The 13,559-nt window shown below is 35.6% G+C and overlaps 1 protein-coding gene across 4 annotated transcripts in view; it reads left to right on the forward strand.

Annotated features, from left to right (window-relative positions):
- Window positions 1–13,559, forward strand: part of EXOC6B (exocyst complex component 6B) — a 722,789-nt gene that overhangs the window by 434,396 nt on the left and 274,834 nt on the right. For all 4 annotated transcript variants that reach the window (XM_081253931.1, XM_081253933.1, XM_081253934.1 and 1 more), the window contains exon 18: window positions 7,046–7,225. In XM_081253931.1, the coding sequence (XP_081110057.1) occupies window positions 7,046–7,225 (180 nt within the window). The remainder of the gene's footprint in view (window positions 1–7,045; window positions 7,226–13,559) is intronic.

Below are 13,559 nucleotides of genomic sequence, written 5' to 3' on the forward strand. Positions count from 1 at the left end.
AAAGCACTGCTTATAGGGAAATTTATAGCATTAATTGCATAAATTCCAAAAGAAGAAATTTCACAATCAGTAATCTAAGCTTCTACCTTAGGAAACTAAGGAAAGAAGAGCAAATTAAATCCAAAATAATCAAAAGAAAAGAAAAATTAGAGCAGAAATCATTGAAAACAGAAAAGCAAAGGAGAAAACCAATGAAACCAAACATGGGTTTTTAGAAAGATCAATAAAATTGATAAACTTTGAGTTAGGCTGACCAATAATAAAAGAGAGAAGACACAAATTACTAATATCATAAATGAAAAAGGGGCCATCACTACTGATTCCATGGACATTAAAAGATTAATAAGGGCATATTATGAACAACTCTATATCCACAAATTAACCTACATAATTAAACCAATTTTTTCAAAGACACAATTTACCAAAACTCACACAAGGAGTAATAATCTAAATAGCCTTATATCTGTTGAAGAAATTGAATCAATAATTAATGGCTTTCGAAAATAGAAAACACCAGGCCCAGTTGAAAGAAGTTGAACAAGACACAAGTAAATGGAAAGGTAGTCAATGTTCATTAATTGGAAGAATTAATATTGTTAAAATGTCCAAGCTACCCAAAGTGAACTACAGATTCAATGCAATCCCTATCAAAATGGTACTTTTTTTTACAGAAATTGAAAAAAAATATTAAAATTTGTATGGAACCACAAAAGACTCTGAAAATCCAAAGCAATCTTGAGAAAGAACAAAGCTGGAAACAACACACTTCCTGATTTCAAATTATATTATAAAGCTATCATAATGAAAACAGTATGGTATTGGCCTACAAACAGACACATAGATAAATGGAACAGATTGGAGATCCCAGAAATAAGTCTGTACATATATGGTTGATTAATTTATGACAAAGGGGCCAAGAATATACAATGAGGAAAGGATAGTTTCTTAAATAAGTGGTTTTGGTGAAACTGGACAGCCACATGCAAAAGAATAAAACTGGATCTCTGTCTTATACCATAGGCACAAATCAACTCAAAATGGATTAGACACTTGAATGTAAGACTGAATCCATAACACTCCTAGAAGAAAACATAGGGGGTAACTTCTTTGACATTGGTCTTGGAGGTGATTTTTTGGAGTTGACACCAAAAGCAAAGGCAATAAAATCAAGAATAAACAAGTGGGACTTCATCAAACTAAAAACTTTCTGTACAGCAAAGAAACCATCAACAGAATGAAAAAGCAACCAATGGAATGGGAGAAAATATTTGCAAATCATGTATCTGGTAAGAGGTTAATATCCCCAAAATACAAAGAACTCATACAACTCAATAGCAAAAAAACAATCTGATTAAAAAATAGGCAGAGGAACTGAATAGACATTTTTCCAAAGAAGACATACAAATGAGCAACATGTAAATGAAAAGATATTCAACATCACAAATCTTGAAGGAAATGCAAATCAAAACTACAGTGAGATATTACCTTACACATCAGAGTGGTATCATCAAAAAGATAAGAGATAGGGTATATATCCAGAGAAAATTCTAATTTGAAAATATACATGCACCCCAGTGTTCATAGTGCACTATTTACAATAGCCAAGACATGGAAGCAACCTAAATGTCCATCAACAGATCAGTGGTTAAAGAAGATGTGGTATATATATACAATGGAATACTACTCAGCCATAAAAAAGAACGAAATAATGCCATTTGCAGCAACACGGATGGATCTAGAGATTATCATACTAGTAAATAAAGTAAACCAGACAGAGAAAGGCAAATGCCATATATCACTTATATGTGGAATCCAAAATATGATACAAATGAACTTATTTACAAAACAGAAGTAGACCCACAGACATAGGAAACAAACTTATGGTTACCAAGGGGGAAAGGGGATGGGGGAAGGATAAATTAGGTGTTTGGGATTAGCATATACAAACTACTATATATAAAATAGATAAATAAAGAAGTCCTACTGTATAGCATAGGGAACTATATTCAATATCTTGTAATAAACCATAATGGAAAAGAATATACATATATATGTGTGTGTGTGTGTGTGTGTGTGTGTGTGTGTGTGTGTGTGTGTGTGTATATATATATATATATATATATGTATAGCTGTACTTTGCTGTACACCAGAAACTAACTTAACATTGTAAATCGACTATACTTCTATTAAAGAAAACAGACACAAGAGATAACAAATGCTGGTAAGGATGTGGAGAAAAGGGAACCCTTGTGTACTGTTGGTGGGAATGTAAGCTGGTACAGCCACTATGGAAACAGTATGGAGGTTCCTGAAGAAATTAAAAATAGAACTACCATATGATCCAGCAATTCTACTTCTGGGTGTATATTCAAAGGAATCAATATCTTGAAGAGTTATGTATACTTCCACATTCATTACAGCATTAATCAAAATAGTCAAGATATGGAAACAACCTAAGTGTCTCTTAATGGATGAATAGCTAAATTATGCGCACACACACACACACCATACACACAGTGGAATATTATTCAGCCATTAAAAAAGAAGAAAATCCTGATCGGTTGCAAAAACATGGATGAACCTAGAAGGCATTATGCAAAATGAAATAAACCAGGTAGACAAATACTTCATGGTATCATTTATATGTGGAATCTAACAAAAAAAGTTGAACTCATAGAAACAGAGAGTAGAAACATTATTGCCAGGGCTGAGGGGTGAAGAAATAGAGGTTGATAAAAGGGTACAAACTTTCAATTGTAAGATGAATAGTCTGAGCATCTAGTATATAACAATGTGCCTATAGTTGATTACACTATTGTATAAATGATAATTGCTAAGAGAGTAGAACTTCAGTGTTCCCACCAAAACAAACAAACAAAAAAGTAAATATGTGAGGTGATAGCTGTGTTAATTAACTTGATGTGGGGAATCCTTTTGCAGTGTATACCTATATTTAGTAATTATGTTTTTCATTTTAAATATCTTACAACTTGGCAGTTATACGCTAATTAAGCTGAAAGAAATTCTACCTAATATTTAAGGATGAAATTTCACCACTTCTCTATAATATTTTCCAGGAAATAGAAGCAGAGAGACTACTACGTAACTCACTCTATGAGGCTAGCATTACCATAATACCAACCAGACATTGCAGGAAAGGAAAACTACAGACTCATATTTCTCATGAACTTAGGTGCAGAATCCTCAACAAAATATTATGAAATTGAATCCAACAATGTATCAGAATTTTACACTGCCACCAAGTGGGTCTGCAAGGCTTATTCAACATCAAAAATCACGTATTGTAATTCATCACATTAATGGGCTAAAGAAGAACAATTATAGAATCATATTAATAGATATAGAAAATGCATTTGACAAAATCCAACACCTATTCATGATAAAAACCTCTCAGCTAACTATAATAGAAGGGGAACGTCCTCAACTTGGTAAAGAACATCTACAAAAGTCCTACAAATAACATCATACCTGATAGTGAGAAACTAGAAACTTTCCTGCTAAAATCATGAAAAAGTCCAGAATGTCCTTTTATACCACTCTTATTCAACATTCAGTAAGCCATGAAATAAAAGACTTACAGACTGGGAAGACAGAAATAAAACTGACTTAGTTTACAGACGACATGATTGTCTAAGTAGAAAATATGAAAGAATTAACAATAACAAAAAGACTGCTGGAAGTAATAAATGAATGTAGCAATGTTCAGCATATAAAATTGATATACAAAAGTTATTTGCTTAATCATTATACCAGTAACAAATAACTGGAATTTGCAATTAATAACATAATGCTATTTACATTAACATTGAAAAAAGAAATAGGTATAAATCTAACAAGATAAACAAGATCTATGTGAGAAAACCTGTAAAACTCTGATAAAAAGTAATCAAAGAAGTAAGATCTACATAAGTGGAGATATGTTCCATATTCATGGATAAGAAGATTCAATATTTTATCAAGATATCAGTTCTTTTCAACTTAATCTAAAGATTCAGTCCCAGTCCAACTTCCGGCAACTCATTTTGTGGATATTGACATATTGTTTCCAACATTTATATGGAGAGGCAAAGCACCCAGAATAGTCAACACAATATTGACGGAGAACAATGTTGGAGAACTGACACTACCTGACTTCAAGACTTACTAGAAAGCTACAGTAATCAAGACAGTGTGGTATTGGCAAAAAAAAAAAAAAAAAAAAAAAGATAATTAGGTCAAGGGAACAACATAGGAGCCCAGAAATAGACTCTCGCAAATATAGTCAACTGATTGTTAACATGCAGTAAACTCAGTTTAATGGAGAAATGAAAGTGTTTTCAATAAATGTTGAAACAACTCGACATCCACCTGCAAAAAAGAAAAAAAAAAAAGAACCTAGACACAGATGTTACACTTTAAAATTGAGTTAAAAATTTGAGTTTGAGTTAAACTCAAAAAAATTTGAGTTGAGTTAAAAATTAACTCAAAAGGGATCAAAGACTTACATGTGAAACACAGCACTATAAAACTCTTAGAAGATAACATAAGGGAAAATGTTGGTAACCTTGGGTTTGGCTATGACTTAAGGTACAACAACCAGAACACGATCCATCAAAGAAAATACTGATAAGATGGACTTCATTAAAATGAAAAACTTCTGCTGTAGAAAAGACACTGTTAAAAGAATCAAAAGAAGGAGAAAAGTGTTTGTAAAATGCATATCTAATAAAGGACTTATATCCAAAATATACAAAGAATGGGTAAAAGTCAACAATAAGAAAATTAAAAAGTGGGTTTAATGTGGGTTCACTTTAAAAATGGGCAAAAGATCCGAATACCACACCAAAGGATGGAGAGGGAGTTATAAGTTAAAACAACAGTGAGATACCATTGTACAATTCTTAAAAAGGCTAAAACTGAAAACACTGACAACAAATGCTGGAGCACTAGCAGCTCTCATTCATTGCTGGTGCTAATACAAAATGGTAATGTTATTTTGGAAGACAATTTGTCAGTTTCTTACAAGGCTAAACAGAAATAGTCTTCCCATGCAATTCACCGGTCATGCTTCTTGGTAACTATCCAAGTGAATTGAAATGTTAAGCTACACAAAAACTTACACATAAATCATTACAGCAGCATTTTTCAAAATTGACTACACTCAGAAGCTATCAAGATGTCCTTCAATAGGTAAATGGATAAACAAACTATGATACATCCTGACAATGGAATATTATTCAGTGATGAAAATGAATGAACTATCAAGCCATAGAAAGACATGGAGGAAAATTAACTGCACATTGCTAAGTAAAATAAGCCAATCAGCTACATACATGCTTCCCAGTATAAGACATTGTAGAAAGGCAAAGTTCTGGAGAAAGTAAAAAGATGGTTTGTTTCCAGGATTTGGGAGATGAGCAAGGGAGGGATGGATAGAGTGGATTTTTATGGCAAAAAAACTATTCTGTACTATTCTGTAATAGTGAATACATGTCATTATCCATTTGTAAGTACCCATGGAACTGTACAACACAAATAGTAAACCCTGATGCAAACTGTGAACTTTAGTTAATAATAAAATATCAATATCGGTTCATCTATTGTAACGAATGTTCCACACTAATGCAAGGTTTTTTAAATAGGGGAAACAGTGGGAGGGGGATGGCGGGCAGTATCTGCAAATGCTCTGTACTTTCTGCTCAATTTTTCTCTAATCCCAGATTTCTAGAAAATAATGTTTATTAATTAAAAGAAAACTTAGTAAAATGGGAATTCAAGGACTATTAAATTATCATACAAGTAAGTATGTAAGCAGAGAAATGCTCTTAGAAGTGTGTTCATATAAGTAAACATAGTCAATGCCTATATTATAGTATGTGAATACCAGTAAAATTATGCAGCCATTAAAAAGGTGAAGATGGAGAGGAGGGTATGAATTTGAGTAAAATTTTGGGGTTAGAATTTGTAGGACACCGTGACTATGAAGGAATGAATGGAATCTAATATGTTGCTTAAATCTCTGCCTTGGCCTGAAATGAACAGGTGAAGAGTGGGAATTATGATTATTCTTGTCCTGGACTTAACAGTATTCAAAGTTTCTGTGAGCCATAATGCAGGAAACAATCAGAAATATGGGTCTTTAAGAAGAAAGGGTTTGGACAGATATAGTGGAAGCCATAGGTGATGAAATCATTCAGCGAGAGTGAGAGGATTAGAGGCCAGAAAAGTAAAAGTAAAACTATGTCCTGAAAGCCAACAGAGAACAGGGTAAGATGAGACTGAAAAATGGATATTGGATATAGTAGCCTGGCGGTCATGGATTACCCTGGACCAATCCATGTTGATGGATTGTTAGATTGCAGCATAGACTGTTTTGTCCTAAAAATGTTTTTCATGAAGCTTTAGTCCCATAACACTTCTTAGAGCCTTTTATATGCCAGTGTAAATCAAGACTCTTTTAAACTGGGCTTCTCAGACTTAATTCATCTAGGAACTTTTTTGCTGTCATTTAAGCATTCTTCAGGACTATTGTTAATTAGAGCATATTTTAGGAAATGTGTGCCAATCTTTGAAGAAACTTGATTATAAAGAATCTAGAAAGGTAGGATAGTAACTAGTGGGAACATACAGCATTAAATTAGAAACTTCAGGATACTGAAAATAAGCAAAGTGAAGAGACTAGCGACTATAAGAGAGGTTGATATTGCAGGAAGGGAGGTTCTTGGAATCCCAGAAGAGAAGAAAGAGAATAGGATCCTGAGAATGAGTGTAGCTTTGAACATAGGTAAGAAGGTACAAAGGATGCAGATAGCTGAGGGCAGTGAAGGCAGTTTCTCTATTTGGTGAATCAATATAATAATTTGTCTTGCAGATACAAAATAGAAAGGACTCTACTGAGCTTTTGAAAACAAGAAAAATTAATGGAGACTGTGATATTACTTGATATTCTCAATTATGTTACTTAGTTTTAGATGTCTCCAAGCAGAGATTTCTGCTTTGCTTATACTGGAATTTTGAATGACTATTCAAATTTCATATTTCACAGGATGCCAGACATGCAGCTGAAGAAGAGATTTATACCAACTTAAACCAGAAGATTGACCAGTTTCTACAGCTGGCTGACTATGACTGGATGACAGGAGATTTGGGCAACAAAGCTAGTGATTACCTAGTAGACCTCATTGCCTTTCTCCGTAGCACCTTTGCTGTCTTCACACACCTTCCTGTAAGTGACCATTGCTTTTACTTTGTCCATCATATAGAAAAAAAGTTTCTTAAAACCTAGATTAGTGAAATATGTTTGTTTCTGCTTTAACTAGCCAGGAAGCCGTGGATATAAAACTCACACTATAATTATCATCCCTTAACAAGATTTAAAGACCTCTTTCTCATTTTTTCATTGACATTTGCTTTTTGTTTATTCTGGAAATGGTTCCTAATATTATGTCTACTTATATCCCTCCTAACTTCAAGGTAATTATTACAAACACATAATGAATGCCTTGGTAGAAGTAGAATAGAAAATTAGGAGTTAAAATTTTAGGTATGTATTTTTTAATTCTAGAATATCCATTTAAATTTTTTTATATCCTCAAATGCTCTGGTGAAATTCTCCATCCTTCTTCCAATTTGTCTATCTTTTCTCTATTTTCTTGAGCATATTTATCACAGACTTTTAAAAATTGAAGTATAGTTGATTTACAATAATATATTAGGGACTTCCCTGGCAGTCCAGTGGTTACGACTCTGTGCTCCCAATTCAGGGGACATGGGTTCGATCCCTCATCAGGGAACTAAAATCCCGAATGCCTCATGGTGCAGCCCCCCCAAAAAAGTTACAATATTATATTAGTTTCAGGTGTACAGCATAGTGATTCAGTATTTTTACAGATTTTACTCCAGTAAAAGTTATTATGAGATAATGGCTATAATTCCATGTACTATATGATATATCTTTGTTGCTTATCTATTTTATACATAGTAGTTTTGTATCTCTTAATCCCTTTCTCCTGTCTTGCCCCTCCCTCTTTCCCTCTTTTCTATTGTTTCTTGATCTCTATTTTATTTATTTCCTCTCTAATCTTTATTATTTCCTTCCTTCTGATGACTTTGGCCTTTGTTTGTCTTTTTCTAATTTCTTTAAGTGGTTGTTTAGGTACTTTATTTGATGTTTTACTCATTTCTTGAGGAAGGCCTGTATTGCTATAAACTTCCCCCTTAGAACTGCTTTTGCTGCATCTCATAGATTTTGGAGTATTGTGTTTCCTTTTTGCTTTGTCTCAATGTATTTTCTGATTTCCTCTTTGATTTCTTCATTGACCATTTGCTTTTTTAGTAGCATGTTGTTTAGTCTCCACACGTTCATGCTTTTCCCATTTTTCTTCCTGTAATTGAGTTCTAATTTTGTACCATTGTAGTGGGGGGAAATGCTTGATATAATATCTATCTCTTCTTAAATTTGTTCAGGCTTATTTTGTGGCCCAGTGTGTGATCTGTCCTGGAGAATGTTCCATGTGCACTTGAAAGGAATGTGTATTCTGCTGTTTTTGGATGAAATGTCCTGTAGATATCTTTTAAGTTTAACTGTTCAAGTGTGTCATTTAAGACCACTGTTATATGATTGATTTTCTGTCTGGATCACATGTTCATTGATGTAAGTGAGGTGTGAAAGTTCCCTATTGTTATGGTATTGTCATCAATTTCTCCATTTATGTCTGTGAATATTTGCTTTATATATTTAGGTGCCCTTAATATTACACTGAGTGTAATATCCTTGTCTTGTATTGATCCCCTTATCATCATATAATGCCCTTCTTTGTCTTTTGTGATAGCCTTTGTTTGAAAGTCTATTTTGTCTGAAGCGAGTATTGTTACCCTGGCTTTCTTATTGTTCCTGTTTGTGTAAAATATCTTTTCTCGTTTCCTCACCTTCTTTGTGTATGTGAGCTTCTTAGGCAACATATAGAAGGGTCTTGTTTTTTCATTTAATCAGCCACCCTGTGTTCTTTGAGGGAGCATTTGTCCATTGTTATTTAAAGTAATTATTAATAGGTATGTACTTATTGCCATTTTGTCACTTATTTTCTGCTTGTTCATGTAGTTCTTCTCTGTTCATTTTTTCTTCTCTTTGTTTCTTCCCTTGTGATTTTGTTGATTTTCTTTAGTAGTATATACCAGAGAACTCCTAGATGTTTTCATTTTTTACAATTTGCTCTTTTCTTTTGCTGTTCTGATTGGGTGATTTACATTATTCTACCAGACCACTTATGCATTCTTCTGTATCACTTAGTTTGCTATTCATTCCTCCTAGTGTGCTTTTAATTTCAGCTGTTGAATTCTTCATTTCTGATTGGGTCTTTTAAAATACTTTCTAGTTTCTTATTAAAGTTATTAGTGTGTAGATAGATTCTTTCCCCTAATTCAGTTAACGTTTTTTATAACCAATGGTTTGAATTCTTCTTCAGGTAAATTGTTTATTTATGTTTCATTATTTTTTCAGCTGTTTTTTTCTTGCTCCTTCAATTGAGAACAGTTCTTCTGCCATTGCATTTTGCTTAACTTTCTCTGTTTCTATGAGTTTAGGTGAAACAGTTACCTATTGTGGTTTTGAAGGGGTGTTCTTATGTGGCAGCATCCCTATGTGTGCCCAGTGCCTTTGCTGGGAGAGCTGGATTTGGTGTGGAAACAAGTCACATCTTTATTCAGGATGTGCTGGTAGCTATCTGCTTGGTAGGGAGTGGGGCTAGAGATGGAGGAGCTAGACCTGGCACCAGGTGTGAGGTGGGACTTCCCCTCTGCTCAATGGCCATGACCACCCTGTGAGGGGTGGGGTCTGATCCCAAATTCCTGGAGCAGAAGCCCTGAGGGTCTGGCCTGGGCCAGCTCTGTTTCCTTTAACTGTGTGTTTCACCCTTTTTCCACACTGGGAGCCTTGCCCAAGTGGCGGGAAGTGCTGAAGTAAGTTGGGTCCATGGGGTCTCTTGGCCTGTGTTGATTGCAGACAGAGGTTCAAGCTGTCTCTGATACGCTGCCTGTATAGGTTTCAACAATTGTTTCCCTCACAGCTGATCACTGCCCCCGTCCCTGCTGCCCCTGCTCTGTTGTGGAACCACACTATAGAGCTGTTGTTGTCTATGTGGACTCTCAGTATCAGGAGTTGAGCTATGCTCGAGTGCTGCCATCAGAGATTTCGGCTGCTTGTGATGTTCTGCTTGAGTAAGCATTAACAATGACCCCAATCCCACCCAGGCTCCGCCTGAAGACCAGGTTGTCTCTGCATCCCAAGATCGAGTTTTCTCCCTGGTCATGACCACCCCAGATTTAATGCCCTGCTGCGACATGGAGTGAGCAGCACTGGTGCATTGGCTCGGCTCAGGCTGAGGCATGCACTGAGGTGGTTGTGGGAAACCTGGCAGCCACTAGAGCAGAACTCTTTCCACCCTGCCTTGAGGGCAACCCAGCACTCATGTGCTCTTCATGAGCAGTGTTCAGGCTTCCCACTGCCCCCCTGTTAGTCCCAGTGGTCCTCCAACCAGCCAAGAAGGCTTGTCTCTCCTGCGCAGTACCCCAGACTTGGGCATCCAATCTGTGGCTCTCACCACTCACTCCCCAGGGCAGGTGTCCACCCACATATTCTTCCTGCTATTCTGAGTCACCTCCCAGGAACACAGGGCCCAATCCGATCACTTTCTTCCCATTCTGCCTGATTACTTGTGTATCTTTCTTACAGCCTTGTTTGTACCGGAATCCTTCTGCCAGTTTCCAGTTAGTTTTCAGTGAGAATTGTTCGACATGTAGATGTATTTTGACGTGTTCATGGGGAGATGTGAGCTCTATGTCCTCTTAATTCACTATCCTGATCCTCCTCCTCTACAGTTCTTTTAAAGACAGTTATTAATGCCTATGTGTAGTTCACCTACATATTGGTTCGATTTGTTTCTGAGGTTTTCGTTTTTCAGTTTTTTGGTTGTTGTTGTTTTCAGTCATATGGTCCTATCTCTTCCTACCATTTTTTGGTATATATTAAACATTGTTTTTAAGATATGTAGAGGTTCCAAATGATATCACCTGCTACCAGAATCAGTTCATCCTTTCCCTTACTAAGTAGCTAGAATGAGTGGGTGGGTTGTGGTTTGAGCCTTATCATCTTAATCCAATCATGATTGATCGGGGTTGAGATTGGGTTGCAGTTGTAATGTACCTTTGGCTTACGTTTTTTAAATTTAATTTAATATTTTTAACATCTTTATTGGAGTATAATTGCTTTACAATGGTATGTTAGTTTCTGCTGTATAACAAAGTGAATCAGCTATACATATACATATATCCCCATATCTCTTCGCTCTTGCATCTCCCTCCCTCCCACCCTCCCTATCCCACCCCTCTAGGGGGTCACAAAGCACTGAGCTGATCTCCCTGTGCTATGCGGCTGCTTCCCACTAGATATTGGCTTTACATTTGGTACTGTATATATATGCATGCCACTCTCTCACTTTGTCCCAGCTTCCCCTTCCCCTTGCCCATGTCTTCAAGTCCATTCTCTAGTAGGTCTGCGTGTTTATTCCTATCTTGCCCCTAGGTTCTTCATGACCATTTTTTTTTTTTTAGATTCCATATATATGTGTTAGCATATGGTATTTGTTTTTCTCTTTCTGACTTACTTCACTCTGTATGACAGACTCTAGGTCCACCACCTCACTACAAATAACTCAATTTCATTTCCTTTTATGGCTGAGTAATATTCCATTGTATATATGTGCCATATCTTTTTTATCCATTTGTCTGTTGATGGACACTTAGGTTGCTTCCATGTTCTGGTTATTGTAAATAGAGCTGCAATGAACATTGCGATACATGACTATTTTTTTTTCTTTTTAACATTTTTATTGATGTATAATTCACACACCATGCAATTCACCAATTTAAAGAGTAAAATTCAATTATTTTTAACATATTACATTATTTTTAAAAATTATGGTATAATATACATAATATTAAATTTGCTATTTTAACCATTTAAAAATATAAAATTCAGCAGCATTTATTACATTCACAGTGTTGTGCAACCATCACCACCATCTATTTCCGAAACTTTTTCATCACCCCAAACAGAAACTCAATAACCATTCAGTAATAAGTCCCCATTTTTTCTTCCTCCCAGCCTCTGGTAACTGCTAATCTACTTTCTGTCTCTGACTTTGCTTCATCTATATATTTCATATAAGTGAAAACATACAGTATTTGTCCTTTTGTATCTGGTTTATTTTACTTCACGTATTTTCATGACATTTTTTTCTTAAATTCCATACATATGTGTCAGCATACAGTATTTGTCTTTCTCTTTCTGACTTACTTCACTCTGTATGACAGACTCTAGGTCCATCCACCTCATTACAAATAGCTCAATTTCGTTTCTTTTTATGGCTGAGTAATACTCCATTGTATATATGTGCCACATCTTCTTTATCCATTCATCCGATGATGGACACAGGTTGTTTCCATCTCCGGGCTATTGTAAATAGGGCTGCTATGAACATTTTGGTACATGACTCCTTTGGAATTATGGTTTTCTCAGGGTATATGCCCAGTAGTGGGATTGCTGGGTCATATGGTAGTTGTATTTGTAGTTTTTTAAGGAACCTCCATACCGTTCTCCATAGTGGCTGTACCAATTCTCATTCCCACCAGCATTGCAAGAGTGTTCCCTTTTTTCCACACCCTCTCCAGCATTTATTGTTTCTAGATTTTTTGATGATGGCCATTCTGACTGGTGTGAGATGATATCTCATTGTAGTTTTGATTTGCATTTCTCTAATGAGTAAAGATGTTGAGCATCCTTTCATGTGTTTGTTGGCAGTCTGTATATCTTCTGTGGAGAAATGTCTATTTAGGTCTTCTGCCCATTTTTGGATTGGGTTGTTTGTTTTTTTGCTATTGAGCTTCATGAGCTGCTTATAAATTTTGGAGATTGATCCTTTGTCAGTTGCTTCATTTGCAAATATTTTCTCCCATTCTGAGGGTTGTCTTTTGGTCTTGTTTATGGTTTCCTTTGCTGTGCAAAAGCTTTGAAGTTTCATTAGGTCCCATGTGTTTATTTTTGTCTTTATTTCCATTACTCTAGGAGGTGGGTCAAAAAGAATCTTGCTGTGATTTATGTCATAGAGTGTTCTGCCTATGTTTTCCTCTAAGAGTTTGATAGTGTCTGGCCTTATATTTAGGTCTTTAATCCATTTTGAGCTTATTTTTGTGTATGGTGTTAGGGAGTGATCTAATCTCATACTTTTACATGTCCCTGTCCAGTTTTCCCAGCACCACTTATTGAAGAGACTGTCCTTTCTCCACTGTACATTCCTGCCTCCTTTATCAAAGATAAGGTGACCATATGTCCTTTGTACAGTTTTTTTTCCTGTAATTGATATCTAGTCTCATAGCATTGTGGTCAGAAAAGTTACTTGATACAATTTCAATTTTCTTAAATGTACCAAGGCTTGATTTGTGACCCAAGATATGATCTCTCCTGGAGAATGTTCCATGAGCACTTGAGAAAAATGTGTATTCTG

This window comes from Mesoplodon bidens (assembly GCF_964165515.1).
Source record: "Mesoplodon bidens genome assembly, chromosome: 14".
In the NCBI taxonomy this organism is placed as follows: domain Eukaryota; kingdom Metazoa; phylum Chordata; class Mammalia; order Artiodactyla; family Ziphiidae; genus Mesoplodon; species Mesoplodon bidens.